Source organism: Mobula hypostoma, chromosome 9 (assembly GCF_963921235.1).
Source record: "Mobula hypostoma chromosome 9, sMobHyp1.1, whole genome shotgun sequence".
Classification (NCBI taxonomy): domain Eukaryota; kingdom Metazoa; phylum Chordata; class Chondrichthyes; order Myliobatiformes; family Myliobatidae; genus Mobula; species Mobula hypostoma.
The window spans coordinates 75,666,342-75,691,225 of record NC_086105.1 but is presented as its reverse complement, the minus strand read 5'-3'; the positions used below and the strand labels follow the sequence as shown (position 1 = coordinate 75,691,225).

General features: G+C 41.6%; 1 protein-coding gene across 2 annotated transcripts in view; it reads right to left on the bottom strand.

Moving 5' to 3' along the window:
• slc38a4 (solute carrier family 38 member 4) overlaps positions 1-24,884 on the bottom strand; it is a 125,100-nt gene that overhangs the window by 24,771 nt on the left and 75,445 nt on the right. For both annotated transcript variants that reach the window (XM_063058499.1, XM_063058498.1), the window contains exons 3-8: positions 22,144-22,237; positions 21,898-22,013; positions 18,917-18,990; positions 16,305-16,397; positions 14,141-14,222; positions 8,333-8,415 (exon numbers count right to left, since the gene is read on the bottom strand). In XM_063058499.1, coding sequence (XP_062914569.1) covers positions 8,333-8,415; positions 14,141-14,222; positions 16,305-16,397; positions 18,917-18,990; positions 21,898-22,013; positions 22,144-22,237 — 542 coding nt within the window. The remainder of the gene's footprint in view (positions 1-8,332; positions 8,416-14,140; positions 14,223-16,304; positions 16,398-18,916; positions 18,991-21,897; positions 22,014-22,143; positions 22,238-24,884) is intronic.

Below are 24,884 nucleotides of genomic sequence, written 5' to 3'. Positions count from 1 at the left end.
TTTCTTGCATTCATGATGGGTGAAAAATCTCTTTTAAAACAAAAACTCATTTCCATATGATTTGAGCATCAAGTGACACAAAATTATTCAGAAATTTCAGCAACAGAAAACTCTCCAAGCACTTAGTCACCATTCATATTTCTGTTTTCACCAGCATTAACTTCTGTTACTTTACTTTTCCAATCTTAACCAAGTTCCCCTGAAATTCATTCATATCAATCATTGTCTGTATACAGAGGATGCTGCCTGGACTAGAGATCATGCCTGATCATCAGAGGTTGAGCCAACTCAGGCTTTTCTCTTTGGCATGAAGGATGATGACAGGTGACTTCATGGAAGCGTACAAGTCATAGATAGAGCAGATAGACTGGCATTGCAGAGGTCCAGAGGTACCTCATGAGAATGCTTTCAGGAATTAAAGTTTACCCTGTGAGGAGCACATGATAACTCTGGACCTATTCTTGCCGGAGTTTAGGAGGAGTGCGGGATCTCATGGAAACCTATGGAATATTGAAAGGTCTAGACAGAGTAGATGTGGAGAGGATGTTTCCTATAGTGGGGGAGTATAGGACCAGAGGACACAGCCTCAAACTAGTTGGGAATCCATTTAGAATAGAGATGAGGAGGAACTTCTTTAGTCAGGTAGTAGTGAATCTGTTGAATTCATTGTCACTGTGGAGGCCAAGTCATTGAGTATATTTAAAATGGAGGTTGATAGGTTCTTGAATAGTCAGGGTGTCAAAGGTTACAGGGAGAAGGCCGGTAAATGGGATGGAGAGGGATAATAAATCAGCCATATAGAATGGCGGAGCAGACTCAAATGGATGAATGGCCTAATTCTGCTCCCATGTCTTATGGATAGCCAGAGACTCTCGCCAGGTTGGAAATGGCTAATACAAGAGAACATAATTTCAAGGTGATTGGAAGAAACTATAGATGGGATGTCAGAGGTAAGTGTTTTTTTTTGATATACAGAGAGAGGTGGGTGCCAGGAGTGATGGTAGAGGCAGATATATGAGGGGCATTTAAGAAACTCTAAGATGGGCAGATGGATGTAAGAAAAATGAAAGCTATGTATGAAGAGGGAGTTAGATTGATCGTAGAGTAGTTTAAAAAATCAGTACAACACTGTGGCCCAAAAGACCAGTGTGCTACAGTATATCATGTTCTACTTTCTATCCTTCTGAATTCTGTTTCTTAATAACTAGTGTGTACTAAAGATATCCAGTTACGTCCATGTCCAGAAGTATTCTTTCACCCCTTCCTGTCAAAATATTTCAGCACTCTCTAGAGGTCTACTTGAAGACCCTCAGTTTCCTTTATCAGTGGAAGTGATTTGTCTGTTCATCCTGTAATGTGCTCTGTGCTAATTATTTTCATTCCAAGAAAACTGCCTATAAAATGAAATATAATTTGATAGATGATTTCAAATGGGATGAAGTATAATAAATGATTTAATCTGAGCTCAACCATTCCACTGCCAGTTTAAGGCTTTTCTGTCAGTAAGCTACTAATAAGACACTGAGAAATTTACAACTGTTAACTTCTGAAAATTTACAATTAACTTTCCTGTACTGTATAGGGAGAGAAGACACTTGACAACTTGAGGCCAATTTCCTGATGTGCCACAGCAGAAAGACACATATATTTGTTTTTAATCTAATGTGGAACTAACAAACTCCATTCCGCCAGATGCCTACAGGTCAATTTGAGTAGTCTTGTTGGTGTTGTGAGATGGCCGACACACCCAGCAGAATAAACCTTGCTTTACTAGTCTGAGAAAGTGTAGCAGCATCAGATAGACAGCTTAGAAACAAAGAAACATACAAAACCTACAGCACAATACAGGCCCTGCGACCCTCAAAGCTGTTGCAAACATGTCCCTACCTTAGGACTACCTAGGCTTTACCCATCGCCCTCTATTTTTCTAAGCTCCATGCAGCCATCCAGGAGTCTCTTAAAAGACCCTATCGTATCTGCCTCCACCACCACCGCTGACAGCCCATTCCACACACTCACCACTCTCTGCATAAAAAAAAACTTACCCCTGACATCTCCTCTGTACCTACTTTCAAGCACCTTACAACTATACCCTCCCATGCTAGCCATTTCAGCCCTGGGGAAAAGCCTCTGACTATTTACACGATCAATGCCTCTCATCATCTTGTACACCTCTATCAGGTCACCTCTCATCTGCCGTCACTCTGTGGAGAAAAGGTTGAGCTCACTCAACCTATTCTCATAAGGCATTCTCCCCAATCCAGGCAGCATCCTTGTACATCTCCTCTCCACCCTTTCGATGGTTTCCACATCCTTCCTGTACTGAGGCGACCAGAATTGAGCACAGTACGCAAAGTGAGGTCTGACCAGGGTCCTATATAGCTGCAACATTACCTCTCTGCTCTTAAACTCAATCTAACCATTGATGAAGGTCAATGCACCGTTGTCCTTCTTAACCACAGAGTCAACCTGCGTTGCAGCTTTGAGTATCCTATGGACTCCGACCCCAAGATCCCTCTGATCCTCCACACTGCCAAGAGTCTCACCATTAATACTATATTCTATTATCATATTTGACCTACCAAAATGAACCACCTCACACTCATCTGGGTTGAACTCCATCTGCCAATTCTCAGCCCAGTTTTGCATCCTATCAATGTCCCACTGTAACCTCTGACAGCCCTCCACACAATCCACAACACCCCCATCCTTTGCGTCATCAGCAAATTTACTAACCTAACTCTCAACTAACTCATCCAAGTCATTTATAAATATCACAAAGAGTAGGGGTGCCAGAACAGATCCCCGAGGCACACCACTGGTCAACGGCCTCCATGCAGAATATGACCCAACTACAACCACTCTTTGCCATCTGTGGGCAAGCCAGTTCTGGATCCACAAAGCAATATCCCCTTGGATCCCATGCCTCCTTACTTTCTCAATAAGCCTTGCATGGGGTACCTTATCAAATGCCTTGCTAAAATCCATATACACTACATCTACGTCTCTACCTTCATCAATGTGTTTAGACACATCCTCAAAAAAAAATTTAATCAGGCTTCGTAAGGCACAACCTGCCTTTGACAAAGCCATGCTGACAATTCCTAATCATATTATGCCTCTCTAAATGTTCATAAGTCCTGCCTCTCAGGATCTTCTCTATCAACTGAGTTAAGACTCACTGGTCTATAATTTTCTGGGCTATCCCTACTCTATTTCTTGAATAAGGGAACAACATCTGCAACCCCCCCAATCCTCCAGAATCTCTCCTGTTCCCCATTGATGATACAAAGATCATTGCCAGAGGCTCAGTAATCACCTCCCTCGCCTCCCACAGTAGCCTAGTGTACATCCCGTTTGGTCCTGGTGACTTATCCAACTGCTTTCCAAAAGCTCCAGCACATCATCTTCCTTAATATCTACATGCTCAAGCTTTTCAGTCTGCTGTAAGTCATCCCTACAATCGCCAAGATCCTTTTCCGTATTGAACACTGAAGCAAAGTATTTATTAAGTACGTCTGCTATTTCCTCTGGTTCCATACTCACTTTTCCACTGTCACACTTGATTGGTCCTATTCTCTCACGTCTTCTGCGACAAATTAGAAGCTGTTGTCAGGAATATTCCCAGTGATGAGCACCTAGTTCTCCTCGGTGACTTCAACGCCAGAGTGGGAACCGATAACGATTCCTAACCGTCTTGTCTCAGCCACTTTGGAATTGGCAAAATAAATGACAATGGACATCTCCTGGATTTCTGCTCCTATCACGGCCTGTGTCTAACTAACTGCTACTTTCAGACGAAATCGCAGTCCGAGGTCTGAGTGCGACACCCACTGTTAAACACTGGCACCAACTAGACATGATCATCATCATTAGTTCATCAGCTCTGTATTAATCACAGGCTCATACCACAGGGCAGACAGTGTTATGGATCATGCTTTAGTATGCTGGAAGATCAAACTACATCCGAAGAAAATCCACCACTCCAAACAAACTGGAAAACCTCGCATCAACACAACAGAGATGAAACAGTCAGGAAAGGTCGACCAGTTTGCCAAGTCAGTACAGGGTGCTATGACTACCTCCTCACAAGGAGATACTGCAACAGAACAATGGTCATACCTTCGCGACACCATCCACGAATTAGCACATTCTATCTTTGGAAGAAAGAGCACAAAGAGCAATGACTGGTTCGAGGCAAAGTCCATCATGACTCCTGTCATCGAAGCCAAGCGTGCAGCTCTCACAGAGTACAAGAGCTCACCATCCGACCAAACACTCCAGGCACTTCGAACTGCTAGAAGCAAAGTGCAACAGACTGCAAGGCAGTGTACAAATGAGTACTGGCTCCAGCTCAGTGAGGACATTCAGACAGCAACTGTGACAGGCAACATAGTCATACTTTATTGATCCCAGGTGAAATTGGTTTTCATTACAGTTGCACCATAAATAAATAGTAATAAAACCATAAATAGTTAAATAGTAATATGTAAATTATGCCAGGAAATAAGTCCAGGACCAGCTTATTGGCTCAGGGTGTCTGACCCTCCAAGGGAGGAGTTGTAAAGTTTGATGGCCACAGGCAGGAATAACTTCCTATGACGCTCTGTGTTGCATCTCGGTGGAATGAGTCTCTGGCTGAATGTACTCCTGTGCCCACCCAGTACATTATGTAGTGGATGGGCGACATTGTCCAAGATGGCATGCAACTTAGACAGCATCCTCTTTTCAGACACCACCGTCAGAGAGTCCAGTTCCATCTCCACAACATCACTGGCCTTACGAATGAGTTTGTTGATTCTGTTGGTGTCTGCTACCCTCAGCCTGCTGCCCCAGCACACAACAGCAAACATGATAGCACTGGCAACCACAGACTCGTAGAACATCCTCAGCATCGTCCGACAAATGTTAAAGGACCTCAGTCTCCTCAGGAAATAGAGACGGCTCTGACCCTTCTTGTAGACAGCCTCAGTGTTCTTTGACCAGTCCAGTTTATTGTCAATTCGTATCTCCAAGTATTTGTAATCCTCCATGTCCACACTGTCCCCCCGGATGGAAACAGGGGTCGCCCGTACCTTAGCTCTTCTCAGGTCTACCACCAGCTCCTTAGTCTTTTTCACATTAAGCTGCAGATAATTCTGCTCACACCATGTGACAAAGTTTCCTACCATAGCCCTGTACTCAGCCTCATCTCCCTTGCTGATGCATCCAACTATGGCACAGTCATCAGAAAACTTCTGAAGATGACAAGACTCTGTGCAGTAGTTGAAGTCCGAGGTGTAAATAGTGAAGAGAAAGGGAGACAAGACAGTCCCCTGTGGAGCCCCAGTGGAACAGTCCCCTGTGGAACATCAGATCGATGTATGATGGTATCAAGGCCTTGGCCTAACACAGAGTAAGACAGCACCCCTGAAGTCATCCAGTAGTGAAATAATCACCGATAAAAGCAAGCAGATGGAACACAGGGTAGAACACTACTCTGAGCTCTACTCGAGGGAAAATGTTGTTGTTAGCTCAGCCATTGATGCCATCGATTGTCTACCAGTCATGGATGTACTCGACTTTGAACCAACCATTAAGGACCTCAGCAAGGCAATTGACGGTCTGGCCCCAGGGAAAGCTCCTGGCAATGATGGGATCCCTCCAGACCTGATCAGACACTGCAACAGCTCACTCCTCCAACCTTTACACAAGGTCCTCTGTCAATGCTGGAAGGAAGGAGCCGTACCACAGGATATGCGCGACTCCAAAATCATCACTTTGTACAAGAAGGGTGATAGGAGTGACTGCAACAACTACAGGGGTATCTCCCTTCTGAGTATTGTCGGCAAAGTCTTTGCTCATGTAACTCTGGCATGTCTACAAACTCTGGCATAACGGGTCTGCCCAGAGTCCCAATGTGGTTTTCACGCAAGGAGGTCAACTGTCAACATGATTTTCTCCCTCTGTCAACTCCAGAAGTGCAGGGAACAACCGATGTGGCCTTCTACATATTGGCAAGACCCGATGCAGGCTGGGAGACTCTTTCGCTGGACACCTACACTCTGTCCCAGAGAAAGCAGGATCTCAGTGACCATACATTTTAATTCCACGTCCCATTCCCATTTTGATATGTCTATACACGGCCCCCTCTACTGTCAAGACGAAGCCACACTCAGTTTAGAGGAACAACACCTTATTTTCCGTCTGGGTAGCCTCCAACCTGATGGCATGAACATTGACTTCTCAGACTTCCGCTAATGCCCCACCTCCCCCTCGTACTGCATCACTTATTTATTTATTATTAATTTTTTTCGTCTTTCTCTCCTTTTTCTCCTTCTGTCCCTCTCACTATACTCCTTGCCCATCCTCTGGGCTTCCCTCCCTCCCCTTTTCTTTCTCCGTTGGCCTCCTGTCCCATAATTCTCTCATATCCCTTTTGCCAATCAACTGTCCAGCTCTTGACTCCATCCCTCCCCCTCCTGTCTTCCCTTATCATTTTGGATCTCCCCCTTCTCCTCCCACTTTCAAGTCTCTTACTATCTATTCTTTCAGTTCGTCTTGACGAAGGGTCTCGGCCCGAAACGTTGACTGTACCTCTTCCTATAGATGCTGCCTGGCCTGCTGCATTCACCAGCAATTTTTATGTGTGTTGCTAGGTACCCCTCTATATTACTTTCATCGACTTGACCAAGGCTTTCAACCTTGTCAGCAGGGATGGGCTCTTCCAGATTCTTCTCAAGATCAGTTGCCCCCAAAACTCCAAAGTATCATCAAGTCATTCCACGATGACATGAGAGCTACTGTTCAGAACGATGGCAGCTCATCAGAACCCTTTGCTACTCGTAGTGTTGTCAAACAAGGATGAGTGTTGGCCACAACAATATGCGGCATCTTCTTCTCTCTGCTATTGAAGCACGCCTTTGGGATGTTGACAGAAGGCATCTACATACACACCAGGTCTTATGGGCAGCTGTTCAACCCTGCGCGCCTGAGAGCAAGAACAAAGGTGTGAAAGATCTTAATACGTGACATGCTCTTTGCCAATGATACTATCAACTTGCACACCAAACAGCAAATACAAACTCTCATGGGCCGCTTCTCAAAGGCATGCAAGGACTTCAGGCTTACCATCAGCCTGAAGAAAACACATGTCCTTGCCCAGAACGTAGTGGAGACACAAATCATTACCATCGACAATTACGATCCAGAAGTGGTCTACGAGTTCACATACTTGGGTTGATCATTAGTGACACTCTCTCCCTCGATGCTGAAATCAATAGGCGTATTGGCAAAGCAGCATCGATCCTTGTTCAACTCTCCTCGCGGGTCTGGGAGAATCCAAAACTCGCTACAAAGACCAAGACTGCTGTGCACAATGCATGCGTTATCAGCACCCTCCTGTATGGTCGCGAGACTTGGACTCCAAGCAGGAGAGGGAGCTCAATAGTTTTCACCTGCGCAGCCTTCGCCGCATCCTTGGCATCACCTGGAGAGACAAAGTCCCAAACTCAAGTCCTCTCCCGCGCTGGACTTCCCACAATGTTCACGCTTTTAAAACAACGCAGACTGCGCTGGCTGGGCCATGTCCATCCTAAGAAGGATGGTAGACTGCCAAACGACATCCCCTACGGAGAACTAGCAACAGGCAAGAGGAACATTGGTAGACCCCAGCTTCGCTTCAAGGACCTCTGCAAGTGCCTTAAAAATCAACAGAGTGCTGGGAGGATACAGCAGACGACCGCAACAACTTCAGCAACACCTAGAGCAAGGCAAAAGAGTGATCCTGGGTCAGTTTGAGGAGTGGAAAGCTAAATGGAGAGCACAGCGGGCAATAATTCCACAATGCCCTACACATGCAGCAACTGTGGCAGAGCCTGCCGTTCCAGGATTGGGCTCAATAGCCACAGCTGACGCTGCTCGACAAACCAGTGACTACCAGAGACGCAGTACCCAGGGTCAACCATGACCAGCGGAGGATACACACACTATCCTCTTGCTCTTCACATACTTGTAGAATGCCTTGGGGTTTTCCTTAATCTTGTCCACCAAGGCCTTCTCATGGCCCCTTCTGGCTCTCCTAATTTCATTCTTAAGCTCCTTCCTGATAGCCTTATAATCTTCTAGATGCCTATCATTACCTAGTCTTTTGAACCTTTTGTAAGCTCTTCTTTTCTTCTTGACTAGATTTACAACAGCCTTTGTACACCGCTGTCTCATTGGAACATACTTACTCAGAACCCCACGCAAATATCTCCTGAATATTTGCCACATTTCTTCCGTACGTTTCCCTGAGAACGTTCGTTTTCAACTTATGCTTCCAAGTTCACTTAAGTTTAAAATTAAAGCTTACCTAAATTTTTTAAAAACGTCAGAGGTAGGATGATGCACAGCGACACAATCACAACAAGGTAATTGCCATTTGTATACCATTGTCTGTAAGAGATGTCATTATTTCATTAGAGACTTCTTGCATTTTCATTCATCAAATCCTTTTCAGTCACATTTTTCAACCATAACTCTGAGACATACAAGTGTTACATCTCCCTGGATCCGTGTGACAACAAAATCCCCGGAAATTATCAAATATTCAGTTGCAAGTTCTTCCAATTTTATCATTGGTCAGGGAAAGGAAGTGAAACAGGTAGACAAATGCAGATGTCAGGAGCACAGGGGCGCCACCATCCGCAGGGGCAGGCAGGGACACCGGTGACTCGGCCTTTACAGAAATCCCACGGGTCTGAACTTGTTTCAATTGAACTGAGTTTCTCCAGGAAGTGGAGAAACCAAGCAAAAATAGACAGAGTAGTGACAGGAATGAAACAATTCTCTGCACAAGGAACAAGTGCAGAAGAACGTTATTTTCTTTCGTGCTAGAATTTGGGATTTTGCTGAAGTTTAATTTGAAGTGCTGTGGAATGATGTCAGTGTTGTACACATAAGCATCTACGACATTGACAGGACAAATAGTTCAGAATTCAGAAAGGAAGTGGAAGCTGGATCATTAAATGACTCATGCAAATTGAAAGGCTTGATCACTGGATCATTAAATGACTCATGCAAATTGTTATCAGCCAAGTTAGATTCGAGGAATGTCTCAAGACTAATGTAGTAGAAACGGTTGAGGAAGTTTGGTATTTTCTACAGGGGCACAGTTGAGAGCAACCTGACTGGCTGCATCACTGCCTGGTAAGGGAACTGTACCTCCCTTAATCGCAGGACTCTGCAAAGAGTAGTGCGGACAGCCCAGCGCATCTGTAGATATGCACTTCCCACTATTCAGGACATTTACAAAGACAGGTGGTCAGTGGGGGTGGGGGGGGGGCAGGGGTCCAGAGAGGCATTAGAGTGAATAAAAAGAGCACAGCACATTTTTTCCCCTCCTTTGGAAGGGGAGAAAGATATTCTGTTTTTAAAAAAAGGTAGAAAATGGATGGAATTCTTGGGTTCATAAACAGTGAGTACCAGGAAATATTGATGATTTGAGTGCACAAAAGATAAACAGATGATGTAGATTAAACCAGAGTCCTCAAACATTTTTTGCACCGCGGACCGGTTTAACATTGACAATATTCTTGCGGACTGGTCAGCCGGCCGGGGGTGGCGGGGGGGGGGTGGAATAGGGTTGCCAACTTTCTCACTGTGTTTACCCCGAAAGACAACCATGACCATGAAGTCTTGCGCAGGCACCTATGTGCGCATGCCTTTTCAGCCCGCCGTCATTTGCAAGCTCGAGGAGCTCATCTTCTTCCCGTGCTGACATGGATGACGTGTGTGTAATGACCTCGCGTGCATTCAAATTCAACAGTGGGTGTGACAGGGAATGAGGAAAGGTGCAACTGACTCAGATCGGTTCATATCGCCAAATCACATCGTTTCCTCGCACATGCTTTGGTGGTTGGGGGCCACTGGATTAAACAAACTAAGCAGTATTTTGAAGCAAATTAAATTGCTGAAAAGCAATGCCAATGTTGAGTGCGGTGGGTGGAAAAAATATACAGTTCGCTTGCAAGTTTAACTGTTCCAACCAAACCTGCTGGAATGAGTTTTGTTGATATTGTGAACGTAATGCAGAATCATTTAGAACCAACAGAGAATTTTGGCCAGAAGTAATAAATTGACTGCACAGGCAAGAGATAAAAATAAAAAGTCAAGCTGCAGTTTCGAAAAGAACACTAATTTGCATTCTGTTGATGAAAAATCTGATAATTATGAGAGTGACATTGGACTAGATAGACTTGAGATTTACAATGGGAAAATTAACAAGAGACGAGTAATATGGCTCCCACCAGAAGTGAATGGAAAGTAATAAAAATGGAATTGGATACCGGCTTGTCAATTTCAGTCATTCCACAAAATGAGTGAACGGCATTTCAGAGATACTGAAATGAAGCCTACAGGTATCCAAATAAGAACTTTTACTTCTGTGGCAATGACATCCATAACAGTGAAATACAAAACCAACAAACCACATTGGGCTTGTATGCGGTAAAAACAGGAGGGCCAGCATTGTGGGACTGTATTTGGCTGAGACAACTGCAGCTTGATTGGAGATCTATCCACTATTTGCACGCCACATCAGCTATAAAAGTCAATTGAACTCAAATGAAGAAAGGTACTGGATGATGCCACAGCAAAGTTCAAGGATGACGCTGGAAAACTGGAACATACAAAGTGTAAAATAGTGCTAAATGAAAATGCTACACCCCAGGTTTTACAAAACCAGTCCAGTTCCTTATAACATCCATGGTAAAGTAACCAGTAAACTAGTTTGCAAGGAGGATGAAGGAATTCTTTCCAAGGTTGAATCAGAATCAGGTTTATTATCACCAGTATGTGATGTTAAATTTGTTAACTTAGCAGCAACAGTTCAGTGCAATACCTAATGGAGAGAAAAAAAATAAAATTAAAAATAATAATAATACATAAACAAGTAAAATGGACAACATTAATGGTCCCAGCAGCCAAGAAGAATGGGTCTGTTAGGATCTGTGGTGACTTTAATATCACCATCAACCCAGTACTGAAAGTAGATCAATATCCCCTGCCCAGGATAGAAGATATCTTTGCTTAAATGTTTCCCTCCAGAAAGGTTTGCAAAGTGGACTTAGCCAAGGCCTACCTACAGAGGGAGATGGAAGAAGGGTCCAAAGTGTTTCTCACCATAAGCACTATAATAGGCTTATTTTCTCCTGCATTCTGGCAGAAAGCTTTAGACCAGGTATTGCAAGGGGAGGATGACAAGGAACATCTCCGAAATCTCAAGGCAAACTATTAGATGATTATGGGCTCAGCATGTTGCAACGTGTGAATTCTTGAAATCAGCATCATTTATTGACACACAACCATTGCACAAGTGGGCTGAGAAAATTCAAGCAGTGGTGGATACCCCAAAGCCAAAGAACATGTCACAGTTCTGGTTCTTTTGAAGCTCTGTTAATTACTGTAACAGGTTCCTACCAAACCTGGTTACTGTGCCCCACCCTTTGAACTCATTGCTACAGATCAGGAAGAAATGGCAACGGGCAAAGCAGCATCAGGTGATTTTCAAAAGACAAAGGAAATGGTGACATCAGACACTGTACTCGCACATTATGATCCAGTTTGTCTGTGATGCCTCTCCTTATGGTACAGGCGCAGTCATGTCACGTTATGAGCAATGGAAGTGAATGCCCCATAGCCTTGGCATCACATGCAGAGAAAAATTCCACACAGATTGACAGAGGCCTTGCATCTGGTTTGGGGTGTAAAACGTTTCAACCAGCACTTGTATGGAAGAGAGTTTACCCTCATCAACCACTGGTGTCTATTTTCAATGCTCAGGAGTGTGTTCTGCTCACAGCAGCAGCACAATTCAGAGTTAGGCTCTGCTTCTTGGAGGACATAATTAAAAGATTGAATCCAATAGGGTAACTAATCATGGAAATGCTAATGGATTATCCTGTTTACCCTTGGAAAAGGAAATACCAGAAAAATTTACAAAAGTGGACACTCTCCTTGACATATTCTCCCTAATGCAAATGGAAAGTTTCCTTTTATAGTAGGGATAAAAGAAACCAGAAAAGACCCACACTGTCTCAGGTCTAAATGACCGCTCAAAATAGCTGGAATGTGCAGCAGAAATCCCAGCTCCCCCATTCTTACCAGTGCTGGGAGGAACTTGCCCTTGACAGGGGTTGCCTTATTTGCGAGTGGCTGTACTACACAAGCTGAGCTACATGCCGGTCACTGTTAGAGATGCTAACATGTGCAGAAGATGCCAAGACAGCACCTCTCCATCCCTGGGAATGGCCTGTATTGCCAAGCAGAGAAATCACGAGGATTTTACTGGACTGTTCAAAGGGCACAACAGTTGTGGATGCAGTTACAAAGTGGCCAGAAGTGTTCCCAATAGTCTCCACTACAGCCTCACACACTGCTGATGTGTTGAGAAGCCTCTTCTCAAGTACAGGTGTTCCAGAACACTTAGTCAGGAACAATGGAGTACAGTTTGTTGCAGAACAGTTTCAGTCATTACTGAAAACGAATGGAATAAGATGATTTACACCCACACCGTACCACCACCCAGCTTACAAATGGCTGGCAGAAAGGTTTCTCCAGAGTCTAAAGAACGCATCGCCAGCAACGTCAGCAGAATGCACTACACTGACACTGAATCAGAAACTCACCAATTTCTTCCTTGTATATCACAATGCAGCACACTCCACAACCAACAACTCACCAGGCTTCTGGGTCCTGGGTCATTCCTTGTGCTCATGCTCGGATCTCTTCAAACCCAAATCTCAGAAGAGTATGCAGGAGAAGCAGCTGAGACAAATTGAGGGCTCCTTAAATAAGATTTGATGTTTCACTCCTGCACAAGCAGTCCTGGTGAGGGACTACAGAGATGATCAAAAGTGGGTACTCAGAAAGATTAAGGACAGAACTGGACCACTCTCCTACACAGTGGAATATGTCATCTGGAGACACCACATCAATCAGTTGAGGAGAGCATAATCCATTGTTAGAGAAGAAAGTTGTCTGGAGTGGTCAGAACCACTTCCTGCAATCCCAGAGTCAACTCCTGTAACCAGCCTGGAGGAGGCCCAAAAACAGAGATTGTTTCACAGCCACAAGTCACACCTGCCAAACAGAGTGACCACTCCTCCCAACCCCAACCTCCATCAGCAAGGACGTTTTCACCCAAGAGTAAGAAATTCTCCCTAGTGATTACATCTTTAGGCCTGAATGGGACAATTTAAAATATATTGTGCTGTGGATGTCTATATGGTAGTTGTATTACAGAACAAATGTAGGTATAGTGGGGATGCATTCTTTGTTGCGTTGGAGTTTATAGTTAAGCAGGGAGGAATGTAGTGTATTTAATATTTCAGTTATATTTGATTAATAGTGAAAATAAATGGTTTTATTAAGCATTTTGTTTACAAACATTGTACATAATTGCATATGCAATTACACCACTACGCCATACGTGCGTGCCTCACTAAAATAAGTAGACACATTTCCCGGTTCCATTTTTTTCCCCAATTACTTTCTAGAGTTGCAAAACATAACAGAAGTGACATGTGCTGTGGATAAAGAGGAAATTGGTGCTCGTAGTTCATTTCTGGAAAGCATTGGATAATTTGTTGCATCAAAAGTTTTGCCAAAAAATACTTGGGTGTAATAGGTAATGTGTTAGTACTGAAAGAAGATTGCCTGGCCAACACAGGAAACAGGTTGTGTATTACTAGTAGTATGAGGGAGTGGACTGTTTGCCACAGAAACAGATGCTGGGGTCTCAACATCTTACAATTTATAAAAATGGCTTGAATTAAGGTGTTGAAAATACAGTTGCTAAATCTGCTGATGACACAAAAGTAAGAAAGTCAGTTGCAAAAAAAAAAAAACAAAAAAACAACAACACATAAGGAGGCCACAAACTATGTATATAGAGAGGTTAACTGAATGGGCAAAGATCTGGCAAGTCTGAGAAAATGTTAACAACTGTTCGGCCAGGCTTGAGAGGCTGTGGTTTATTGCTAACCTATACGCGAGATTATAAATGCTTCTCACATCTAGTGGTTGAATGTGGGCCAAATACAAAATTCATTGTGATATATGGTACTGTATTTCAAAAAACTGACAAAAAACACGTTAATTTAAAAGCCAAGATACATACCCACTCAACTCTTCAATTCCCATAATTGCCCGAATAACTTCTGGCAGTTCATATTTCACAATGAACAAATAACTTGACATAGCTGCAATAGGAAGTGTTTTATTAGTATACATTTAATTCAATTTCAGCAAAAAATTACCATTAGCTAAGGAATTTGCAAATGGCAGGATACATTTTCTATATTTTACAGGCTGGTATCTGTTCCTAATATATTCTGATATTTTGTGTGAATTTCATTGTGCAACATTCTCCTTCTGAATGTGGTTAGAGGCTGGAGGTTGGGGTTGACCTGCTAAGGCTCAGCTGCATCATAGCGCTGTTTAAAAAAAAAATCGCTGTTAGATGATAATGGAATGTCAAGTCATCTGAAATGATACAATAGATTTTTCATTTTCTAGAGTACATCTTGGTGGTATTAGTTTTTCTGGGTTGCGTAAAATGAGAATGAAGTAGAAAAGAACACCCACAGAGAAGGAAACTTGCAAAATTGTCCATATATTTAATTAAATAAATTAGACGTATTACTTTGTTAATGTACAAAGCAAGAATTGAAATTACTCGTTCCAGTGCCACATAGGAATTTAAACAATTAGAAGCATTACTGCTTCAGTCTTTACAGATAACCTTCAGAACATTCCTACAAATCTCACACAAACTTCTGTTGATCGCTGGCAGGAATACAATTTTCAATGATTTATGATATGTATAAAATATATTACCAACACCAAGATAACATTTTGATGTAGAAATTAAACTGCATGATTAAGACAAATGGAATAAACAGACTTGTGTTAGCCATATTTGAAAACTTGAAATGTGTGTCTAGTGAAAGGAATTGTTTTTATGTTTATGTACAACACAGTAACAAGGTACCTGACCTGTAAAGTTTGTACAGCTGCTTTCAAAAATGTTCCAGTTTTCCATTCTTTATCCACAGCCCTCTGCATATCTAACATTTCCATTGAGAAGTACTGCTGAATCTGTATTCCTGACCTGTCAGGCACTGCATGCTAAACATTAACTTTTCCATACATTACTGCTTCCCCTCATATTGAGCTGTGCTCTCTGGTTACTGACCTTTCTGTTTCTTAAAACTATGGAATCAAACAGCTCTCTGAAATCTCCTGACTCTCAGCTGCTACAAGAGGAGGAATCCCAGTTTACCAAGAGCAGGAGTTTCTAACCTTTTTTATGCCATGGAGCCTTAACTTCAACCAAGGGTCCACAGACCCCAGGTTGTGAACCCCTAATCTAGAATATCTACATTATAACCTCTTCCAATAATTAATAGAATAACCAATCTGTTAAATCTCCACTCTATAATTGTAAAACCTTCATACCCCTCTCGAAATGCTGAGCCAAGTATTGGACATGGTATACCAGGTGGAGTGTTACTCTCTTGCCATCTTCACTGTTTACCAGACCATGTCTTGTATTGTATCAGAGTCCCAATGAAGGGTCCCAGCACAAAGAATGACCATTTATCCTTTTCTATCGATGCAGCCTGACCTGCCGGGTTTCCCCAACATTGTTCTGGATTTCCAGCATCTGAAACATCTTGTGCATTGTATTATCTGAATATTTTTTTTCCAACTAATTTTGCATCTCCAAATTTAAACCCAAGCAATGATTCTAAGAATCCTGGGAATCTGATCTTTCCCCAGTTTGAACAATTTTCATTCTCTTAGCTTCTATCCATGTCAATTTTACATTCATGCTGCCATTGCCCATTTCATCCTTATCGGCTTCTTTTCTATGAACAAGCTAAAAAGCCATTTAAAACTTCATGCACATCATTTCAGCTACAAGACCATTCCTTTTGAAATTTTTGTAAAAGAATGTTAATAATCAAGTCAGTCCAACACAATTTGTCCCAGCTCTGCGTTGGGCCATCCATGTGATTTGTCCTAACTGTATTAGTTCTTAATTAAGTTTTTCCTTAAGTGCCGATAAATTTTATCCTAGCTTATTGCAAATAAAAGCTTTCTCTGCAACGAATATTAAACCCCAAGATAATTTTTTCCATCCAGTATCATACAACCCAAAGTCTAAGAGTTAGTTGTCAGATTAACAAAACAAAAACAAATAGATTTACAGTTTATTATGAATCAATATGATAAAAATAATTAAAAATTGAACCTAGAGTTTTCATAAGTGTCAATACCTCCAATATTTTGCAATGCAATAGAGCTGAAAGCTGCAATTTTCCCGGGCCACCCAAATGCTCGCTCTCCTAATTTCTCGTAAATTAAAGAGCCTGATTTAAAAAAAACACTTGTTAAACAAAGTAGTAACTGCACAGTTTTTATAGAGTTGAGATATGACAGAGTCATTGAGTCATAGAAACACTACAGCACAGAAACAGCCTTCAGCCTATATAGTCTGGGCCAAACCATTAATCTGCCTAGCCGCATCAACCTGCACCCAGATCGTAGCCCTCCATACCCGTCATCTATGTACCCACCTCAATTGCTCTTAAATGTTGAAATCATCCCCACATCCACCACTTAAACTGGCAGCTCATTCCACACACTCATCACCCTCTGAGTAAAGAAGCTCCCCCCTCATGTTCCCATTAAAAACATTTCACCTTTCATCCTTAACCCATGACCTCCATATCTGTAACCCCTCACTTTTGTACACCTCCATCAAATCTCCTCTCAATTTCTACGTTCTAGGGAATGAAGTCCGAACCTATTCAACCTTTCCCTGTACCTCAGGTCAAGTCCTAGCAACATCCTTTTCTCTGCATTCTTTCAATATTATCGATATCTTTCCTGTAGGTAGGTGACCAGACTGGGACAACACTCACCATTAGGCCTCACCAGCTTCTTATACAAGTTCAAAATAACATCCCAACTCCTGTACTCAATAGGTTGAATTATGAAAGCCATTGAGCCAAAAGCTTTCTTTACACCCCTGTCTACCTGCGACATCACTTTATGGATCTGTATTCCCAGATCCCTTTCTTCTACCACACTCCTCAGTGTCCTACTGCTCACTGTGTAAGACCTACCTTGGTTTGTTCTCCCAAAGTGCAACACCTCCCACTTATCTGTATTAAATTCCATCTGCCATTTTTCCATCGTGTCTGCTCCACCATTTCATCATGGCTGATCCATTTCCCTTTCAACCCTATTTTTTCCTGCCTTCTCCCCATAACCTTTCACACCCTGACTAATCAAGAACATATCAACCTCCGCCTTAAATACATCCAATGACCAGGCCTCTACAGCCACTTGTGGCAATGAATTCCATAGATTCATCACCCTCTGGCTGAAGAAATTTCTCCTCAACTTTTTTCTAAATGGGCATCCTTCTATTCTGAGGCTGTGTCCTCTGGTCTTAGACTCATCTACCATAGGAAACAACCTCTCCACCTCCACTCTATCAAGACCTTTCAACACTCAATAAGTTTCAAATATTTCCCCTCCCCCGAGTCTTCTAAATGCCAGTGAGCAATGGCCCAGAGCCAATCATTCCTCATACAATAAGCCTTTAATTTCCAATCCATCCCTCTTTACAGTCTTGGAGTCCCAATCAATATGTGGAAAGTTAAAAACACCTACTATCACAACCTATGTTCCTCTCTACAAATTTGTTCTTCTAAATCTAGCGGACTGTTGGCAGGTCCAAAATATAGCTCCATTAACACGGGTAGAACTGAGGAATAAGAAAGGTATGACCATAAAGCCCCACTAGACAAGCTCTCCAATCTGTCCTGACTGAGCACTGCAGTGACATATCCTGACTAGTAACGCCACTTGTCCTCCTTTAATCCCTCCCACCCTATCACATCTAAAACAATGGACCCTAGAACATTAGTCCCATCTTTTGATTCCTGACCTTGTTAACAACATCTTTCTCCACATCCAGTCCAATATCTGTTCTGAAGCTCTGGTCCCCATCTCCCTGCGAGTCTAATTTAAACCATCCCTCCCCTACTCTGTGCAATGCTAGCAAACCTTCCTGCTGGGAAAACTACTACTTGGATAGTAGTTTAAAACAGGGAATGCTTGAGTCATTTTCTCAGTTATGTTCTTTGCCAAAGAATCTGTCATTCATTACGTTGGAAAATTAATCTGGGGATAACACTGGTGTGTCATGCAAATCACCATTTGCAGGTCATTACCAGGTTCCCGACCTCACACAATTCGAAGTCCGAACACAGCCGTGAACCAAGTTCATAGAAGGGAGAGAAATCTGCAGCTCCTATCCGATCTATCTGGCCCCACAGTGTTCCAACCCCTCGATCACATGAATGGTCTGTGTATAGGTTTGCCCTTTGTAAGCTAGGAAGGAATTGTACTGGTCTCACCCATGCTGAATTTACACATCCATAGCTTAGCTCATTTTGCTAAATGACATCTGCAACATCTGTATAAAGCTACCTACATACCCCATTCCCTATCGTTTACCCTTCCATTTCTCCTCTCCCGCCTGTCACTTCCTTCGGGTTCACCTCCTCTTTTCCTTTCTTTCATGGGTCCACCGTCCTCTCCTATCAGATTCCTTTTTCTTCAGCCCTTCACCTCTTCCATCTATCCTCTCTCTGCTTTTTACTTCATACCCCCAACACCCACACCTCCCCCCTCACCTGGTTTTACCCATCACCTACCAGCTTTTACTCCTCCCCTCCCCTATACCACCTTATTCTGGCCTCTGCCCCCTTCTTTGCCAGTTCTAATGAAGGTCTCAGCCCAAAATATCGACTGCTTATTCCTCTCCGTAGAGGCTGCCTGACTTCCTCCAGCATTTTGTGTGTTACTCACATACCTCCTTCTTTTGCAGTTTTTAGTAAGAGATGAACTGAATACATGGACAATATTGCCATTGTAAGTAACAGGATCCTGGAAAACAAAAGATGATTTACATAAAAAGGTGGACATAACTATGTTTCTCCAAGTATTGATAGCATCTCTCTCAAGGACTCAACAACTCACATTCTCAATATTTATAACATATTACTGTTTTTACTTTTTAGTATTTTTACATTTTGTTGTCTTTTGCACACTGGTTGTTTGTCAGTTTGTATGTAGTTTAAATCTACTATGAATACTCACAAGAAAATGAATCTCTGGGTAGTATGTGGTGACATGTGTATTTTGATAATAAATTTACTTTGAACTTTAAATAAGTACAAACATTTATGTAAACATTTGAAACAATTTGCAGAATGCTGCATTTTATGCTTCAATTAATTCTGATGGTTTGGAATATAAACTCAATTTAACTTGATTTTTACCAGTTCCAGGCAAACAACACAGGCAATGCTGATGGTTAAATAACCAAATTTGAGTCAGAAAATGCCACAGCCAGTCAGGACCAACTCCTGAAGCACCAGCTTCTCTTTTCTCTTTGTCCTTCAGGTCACCGGTAACTGGTCAATACCAGCAGCAGCTTAGGCATCATATGCTCTGATGTGCATAAATTTATTTATCATGAAGGATGCACAAATTCCAGTTCCACATCTTGGCAATTTAAATCAACGTTCAGAGTGATTCCAGACATTCCTTTTGCTAAATCAGAGTGGCCAGGATTCTGGAGCCACTGGATGCCAATTGGATTAGCCAATCCGTTTGGATTTATAATTTCTCCATTATATTTATTAACCATAAAAATAATTAGATTTCATCGAAATGTTGGAACAATTCCCCAATTTTATTTTTGATGCCATATATTGTTTACTGCTGTGTCTTGTGAGACATGTAACCAGCGTCAAATGGTCATCCTAATAGTTTTCTCTCATTCACCTATATTCTAAATGGACGATCAATTGTGAACAAAGGTTTTGAGAAGTCATGAAAACTTTGTTTTCCATTATGTTTATTGATACAAATGATTTGTTTGAAATCAAACAAACTCGAAAAGACTAGATTAGAATTTGGTGCGGACTGGTAAAAACTAACTTAAAAACTAGTTGAGATTGTATTGGTTCTGAACAAATCTGCTAAACTCTCAAGGTTTTGTACTTAAAAGATTGCCTAGTAAATCAATAACATCTTGACCCCTTCCTCTAAATCTTGAATTAAACACTGTGCCTGCCAATGTAAATAGATTACAGATTATAGACACAGGAAATAAGTGTTACCTTCATATACATTTAGAAATGCCAGCCCAGAGCTCTGATATACAGTAACTCTCTTTACAGAAAGAACCTACAGTGAAACATTGGCAATCTGATCCTTCTCTTTAGCAAGTCTGTTGTTCCCACAATCAATAGATTTGCTTTCAAGAACTCTTCATCTCTGGTTCTTAATACTGTATTTATTGCTTATTCATTTATATTATTATTTCTTCTATTTGAATTTGTACAGCTTGTTGTCCTCTGCACTGTTATAGTTGCTACTTGTTGAGTAAGCCCACAAGAAAATGAAACTCAAGGTTATGTATGGTGATGCACTTTGATAATAGTTTACTTTGAACTTCAAAACACATGTAGGGAGGCACAGTAGCATGGTGGTTAGCGTAACACTCAACAGTGTCAGCAATTGCAATGACAGTTCAATTCTGGCTGCTGTAAGGTTTCTCATATTTGCAAGTGTTACCAGTTAGGGTTAGCAAGTTGTGGACATGCCATTTCTGCTAGACAGTGCTGGAAGCATGGTGATGCTCATGGGATGCTCCCAGCACATCCTTCGACTATATTGGTCATGGACAGAAACAACGCATTCCACTGTATGTTTCAACGTACTTTTGATTAAAAAAAGCTAATCATTAATTTCGGCACAATAATGTGCAATTTTACCTGATGGAAAATTCAATCTGATGAATGTCTTTCTGCTGTGTGCAATTTCTGTACAAGGTATAACAGCATTTAACTGGTCAAACATCACACATCTACACATTATTTCAGGTGCAGAGGTACAATAAACTGAGTCTACACCCGAGTTCTTAGGTGGAATTGAAAAGATGTTAGCTGTTATTTCAAAGAAAAATTATTGTTGGCAATATTTATTCCTCAATCACCATCACCAAAGCAGATAATCAGTTTGTCACTATATTCTAGTTTGTGGAAGCTTTCTGTGCCCACATTATCTGTCATATTTACTATATTAACACTTTGATGGTGCCACAGTAGTTAGCATAATGCTATTAATGGCAGGATGTTCTGGAATTTGGAGTTCAATTTTGGCATCATTTTATAAGGAGTTTCTGTATGTCCTCTTTGTGGAATGTATAGGTCTTCCCCAAGTCCTCCCCTTTCCTCCCAGAGTCTAAAGATGTGCAGGATAGGATAATTGGTTATTATAAATTGTCCTGTGATTAGGTTAAGGTAAAATTGGGGTTGAAAGGTTGCTGGGGTGGCATGGTAGAGCATTTGAATTACCATGAAAATAAATGCAAGTATTTATTTTTCATCCTTATTCCAAACTAAAAATTTAAACATCGGCTTTATTCATCGCAAGTACATCAAAACATAGTGAATTGTGTCTTTTGTGTCAGATCAAATCAGTGAGAGTTGTGGAGGCAGCCGGCTCTGGTGCCAATATAGCAGGCCTACAGCTCACTAGCCTGAAATGCATGTCTTTCGACTGTGGGAGGAAACCCTCATGGCGTTTGGAAGGTACAAACTCCTTAGAGACAATGGTGGGAATTGAACACACTTCGATGATGACTGGGACTGTAAGGTGATCCATTAACTGCTCTTATTGTGTCAACTAGTGCAGTTCTATGAAATGCCAGGATTCTAGTTGTCTCAGTATCTGTTGTGCTTCAGACTGAATCCTGGTCAGTAAATTGACATCAATACTCACACAAACAGTAAGATTCCAGTGTTGGCCATAGCGTAGGACAAGCCGAGGATGCCACTGCCCATAATAGCATTGCTGAGATTAAATGCTGACATACCAAATGATATCATCCCAGGATGCTGCGAGGAATACAATGCCAAGTCAGTGCATCTCCATACAAAACAAGCACAAATCTTAGTACTTACAAGAAGCAATCAACCACAAAAAAAAAAGCCAAAATGAAAAAGAAATGTTGGACACATTACTCACATATTCTTCCTTATATTCTTCATATTTTGTTTTCCTTAAAAATCCACTTGTTAAAAACCTTTGACTTTCGGCATCATCTTCATCAACAAATTGACTGGGGATAGGAAGCAAATATCAGTGAGGCAACAGTTTGTGGAATCTCAGCCACAAGGCAGGGAGCCAAATCCAACCTAAACCCATACCCTTCAGCTAACTCTAGTTGAGGCCATTTGGTCCATCTTACTCATTCTATCAGAATGGCTTTTGCTAAAAATTTAATCTGTGGTCCATCTACACCTCACAGTAGCTTCTATTTGCTTCAGTTCACTTCCACTGACTTCAGTGGAACCAGATTTCAGAAGCAAAGCAGGTTGTGTAGTTACTATTACACACATCTTATCATATTAATTTATCTTCACCAGCTCATCCAGAAGTCTTTTCTCAGCTTCATCACTTAACTTGAAGTCAAGATTCCAAACATCAGCCCAAATTGCTCCTATTCGAGTTTGAGCTCATGATCTCCCATTGTATCGAGCAGTTCTGTTTTATTTACTGAATACTGTTGTATTCAATAAAGATCCTGAGATCTAGACATAGGATGCTAGTTCAATGCACGTTTGGTGGGCTGCAATCATCGTGAGCAGTCATTTGTTAGTGAGACAACATGAGATTTAAAAACTTGGAGTCCTTTGGATCTTCTTCAGTATGGATCATTTCTTAACCACTTCCCTTCAATCTTCTAAGCCCAAGGATAATTCCAGATATTCCCAATGTTTAAAACAGGGTTTGAGTGGAACAAAATACATCCAGTTTTGTAGCAGGATACACCAGACAAGGGTAAAGTATGAAGTTTTGGTTTGACCAGTTGTGGCAATTTATGATAACTTCCTCTACCCCAGAATAAATCATTGGGATCTCTTCTGGGGAAGGTACAATGTGTATTTAAGGGATGGGCTACACCAGAACCCGAGGAGGACCAACATCATTACAGGCAGTTTTACTAGAGCTATTTGTGAGGGTTTGAACTAATTTGGCAGGGGATGGAACTGGAGTGAACGGGCCGAGGATGGGGCGGCTGGTTTACAAATCGAAGCAGCATGTACTGACACTGTCAGCAACAAGAGTCTGACGGTAGGGCAAAATTGCAATGAACAAGTTGTGTTGCAGCGTAAAAGAGGGACAAATCAAAAAGGGTGATGGATAGAGGAATGAAGGTATTATATTTGAATTCACACAGTACAAAGAATAAAATAGTTAAACATTGTAGCACATTTACAGACTTGCATGTATGATATTGTGAGCATCAATGAATCATGGCTGAAGGAAGATTATAGCTGGGAGCTTAATGTCCAAGGATATACATTGTATCGAAAGGACGGGCAGGTTAGCAGAGAGTGTAGCTCAGATCTATTGGTAAAAAATGAAATGCGATCATTAGAAAGAGGTGACATTGGTTCAAAATATGTAGAATAGTTGTGGGTAGAGCTAAGAAACGTTAAGGTTAAAAAGACCCTGATGGGAGTTATATACAGACCTCCAAACAATAGGAAAGATGTGGGCTACAAATCACAATGGGAGGTGGAAAATGCATGTCAAAAGAGCAATGTTACAATAATCATGGGGGATTTCAATATGCAGGTAGATTGGGAAAATCAGATTGGTGCTGGATCCCAAGAGAAGATATTTGAAGAATGCCTTTGAGATGGATTTTAGAGCAACTCATGTTTGACCCCCCCCCCCACCCCCCAGGGAATCAGCTATTCTGGATTGGGGGTTGTGCAATGAACCAAATTGATTAGGGAGCTTAAGGTATAGGAACCCTTAGAGGAAAGTGATCATAATCTGATAGAATTCACCCTGCAATTTGAGAAGGAGATGCTAAAGTCAGATATATCCGTAGCACAGTGGAGTAAAGTGAAGAAAAGGGAATTTCAGAGGCATATGTACATGTATGTGTATATACACACACACACAAAAATTAGTGGGAAGTTAGGAATTTGAAGCTTTTAAAAACCAGAGCAACTAATAAAGTCCTAGAGGAGGAAAAGATGGAACACAAAGTAAGTTAGCCAATAATATTAAAAAGGATACTGAATTGTTTCTTCGTATATATAAATCGTAAAAGAGAGGCAAGAGTAGATATTGGACCGCTCAAAATAAAGATACTGGAGAGATAGTAATGGAAGACAAGAATATGGCAGACAAATTGAATAAGTATTTTGCATTAGTTTTCACTATGACAAACACTAGCAGTATGTTGAAAGCTAGAATGTGTCAGGGGGCCAAGGTGAGTGAAGTTGCCATTACTAGGAAGAAGGTGCTTGGGAAACTGAAAGGTATAAAGGTAGATAAAGTCACTTGGACCAGATTGTCTATACCCCAGAGTTCTGAAAATGGTGGCTAAAGAGATTGTGGAGGCATTAGTGATGATCTTTCAAGAATCAATAGATTCTGGCATGATTCTGGTTGACTAGAAAAATGCAAATTTTACTCCACTCTTCAAGAAGTGAGACAGGCGGAAGAAAGATAATTATAGGCCAGTTAGTCTGAACTCAGTGGTTGGGAAGAAGTTAGAGTGAATTGTTAAGTATGTGGTTTTGGCGTTTTGAAGGTACATGATAAAATAGGCTGAAAAGTCAAAATGGTTTCCTTACGGGGAAATCTTACCTGACAAATCTGTTGGAAATCTTTGAAGAAATGACAAGCAGGATAGACAAAGGAGAATCGGTTGATGCTGTTTACTTGAACTTTCAGAAGGCCTT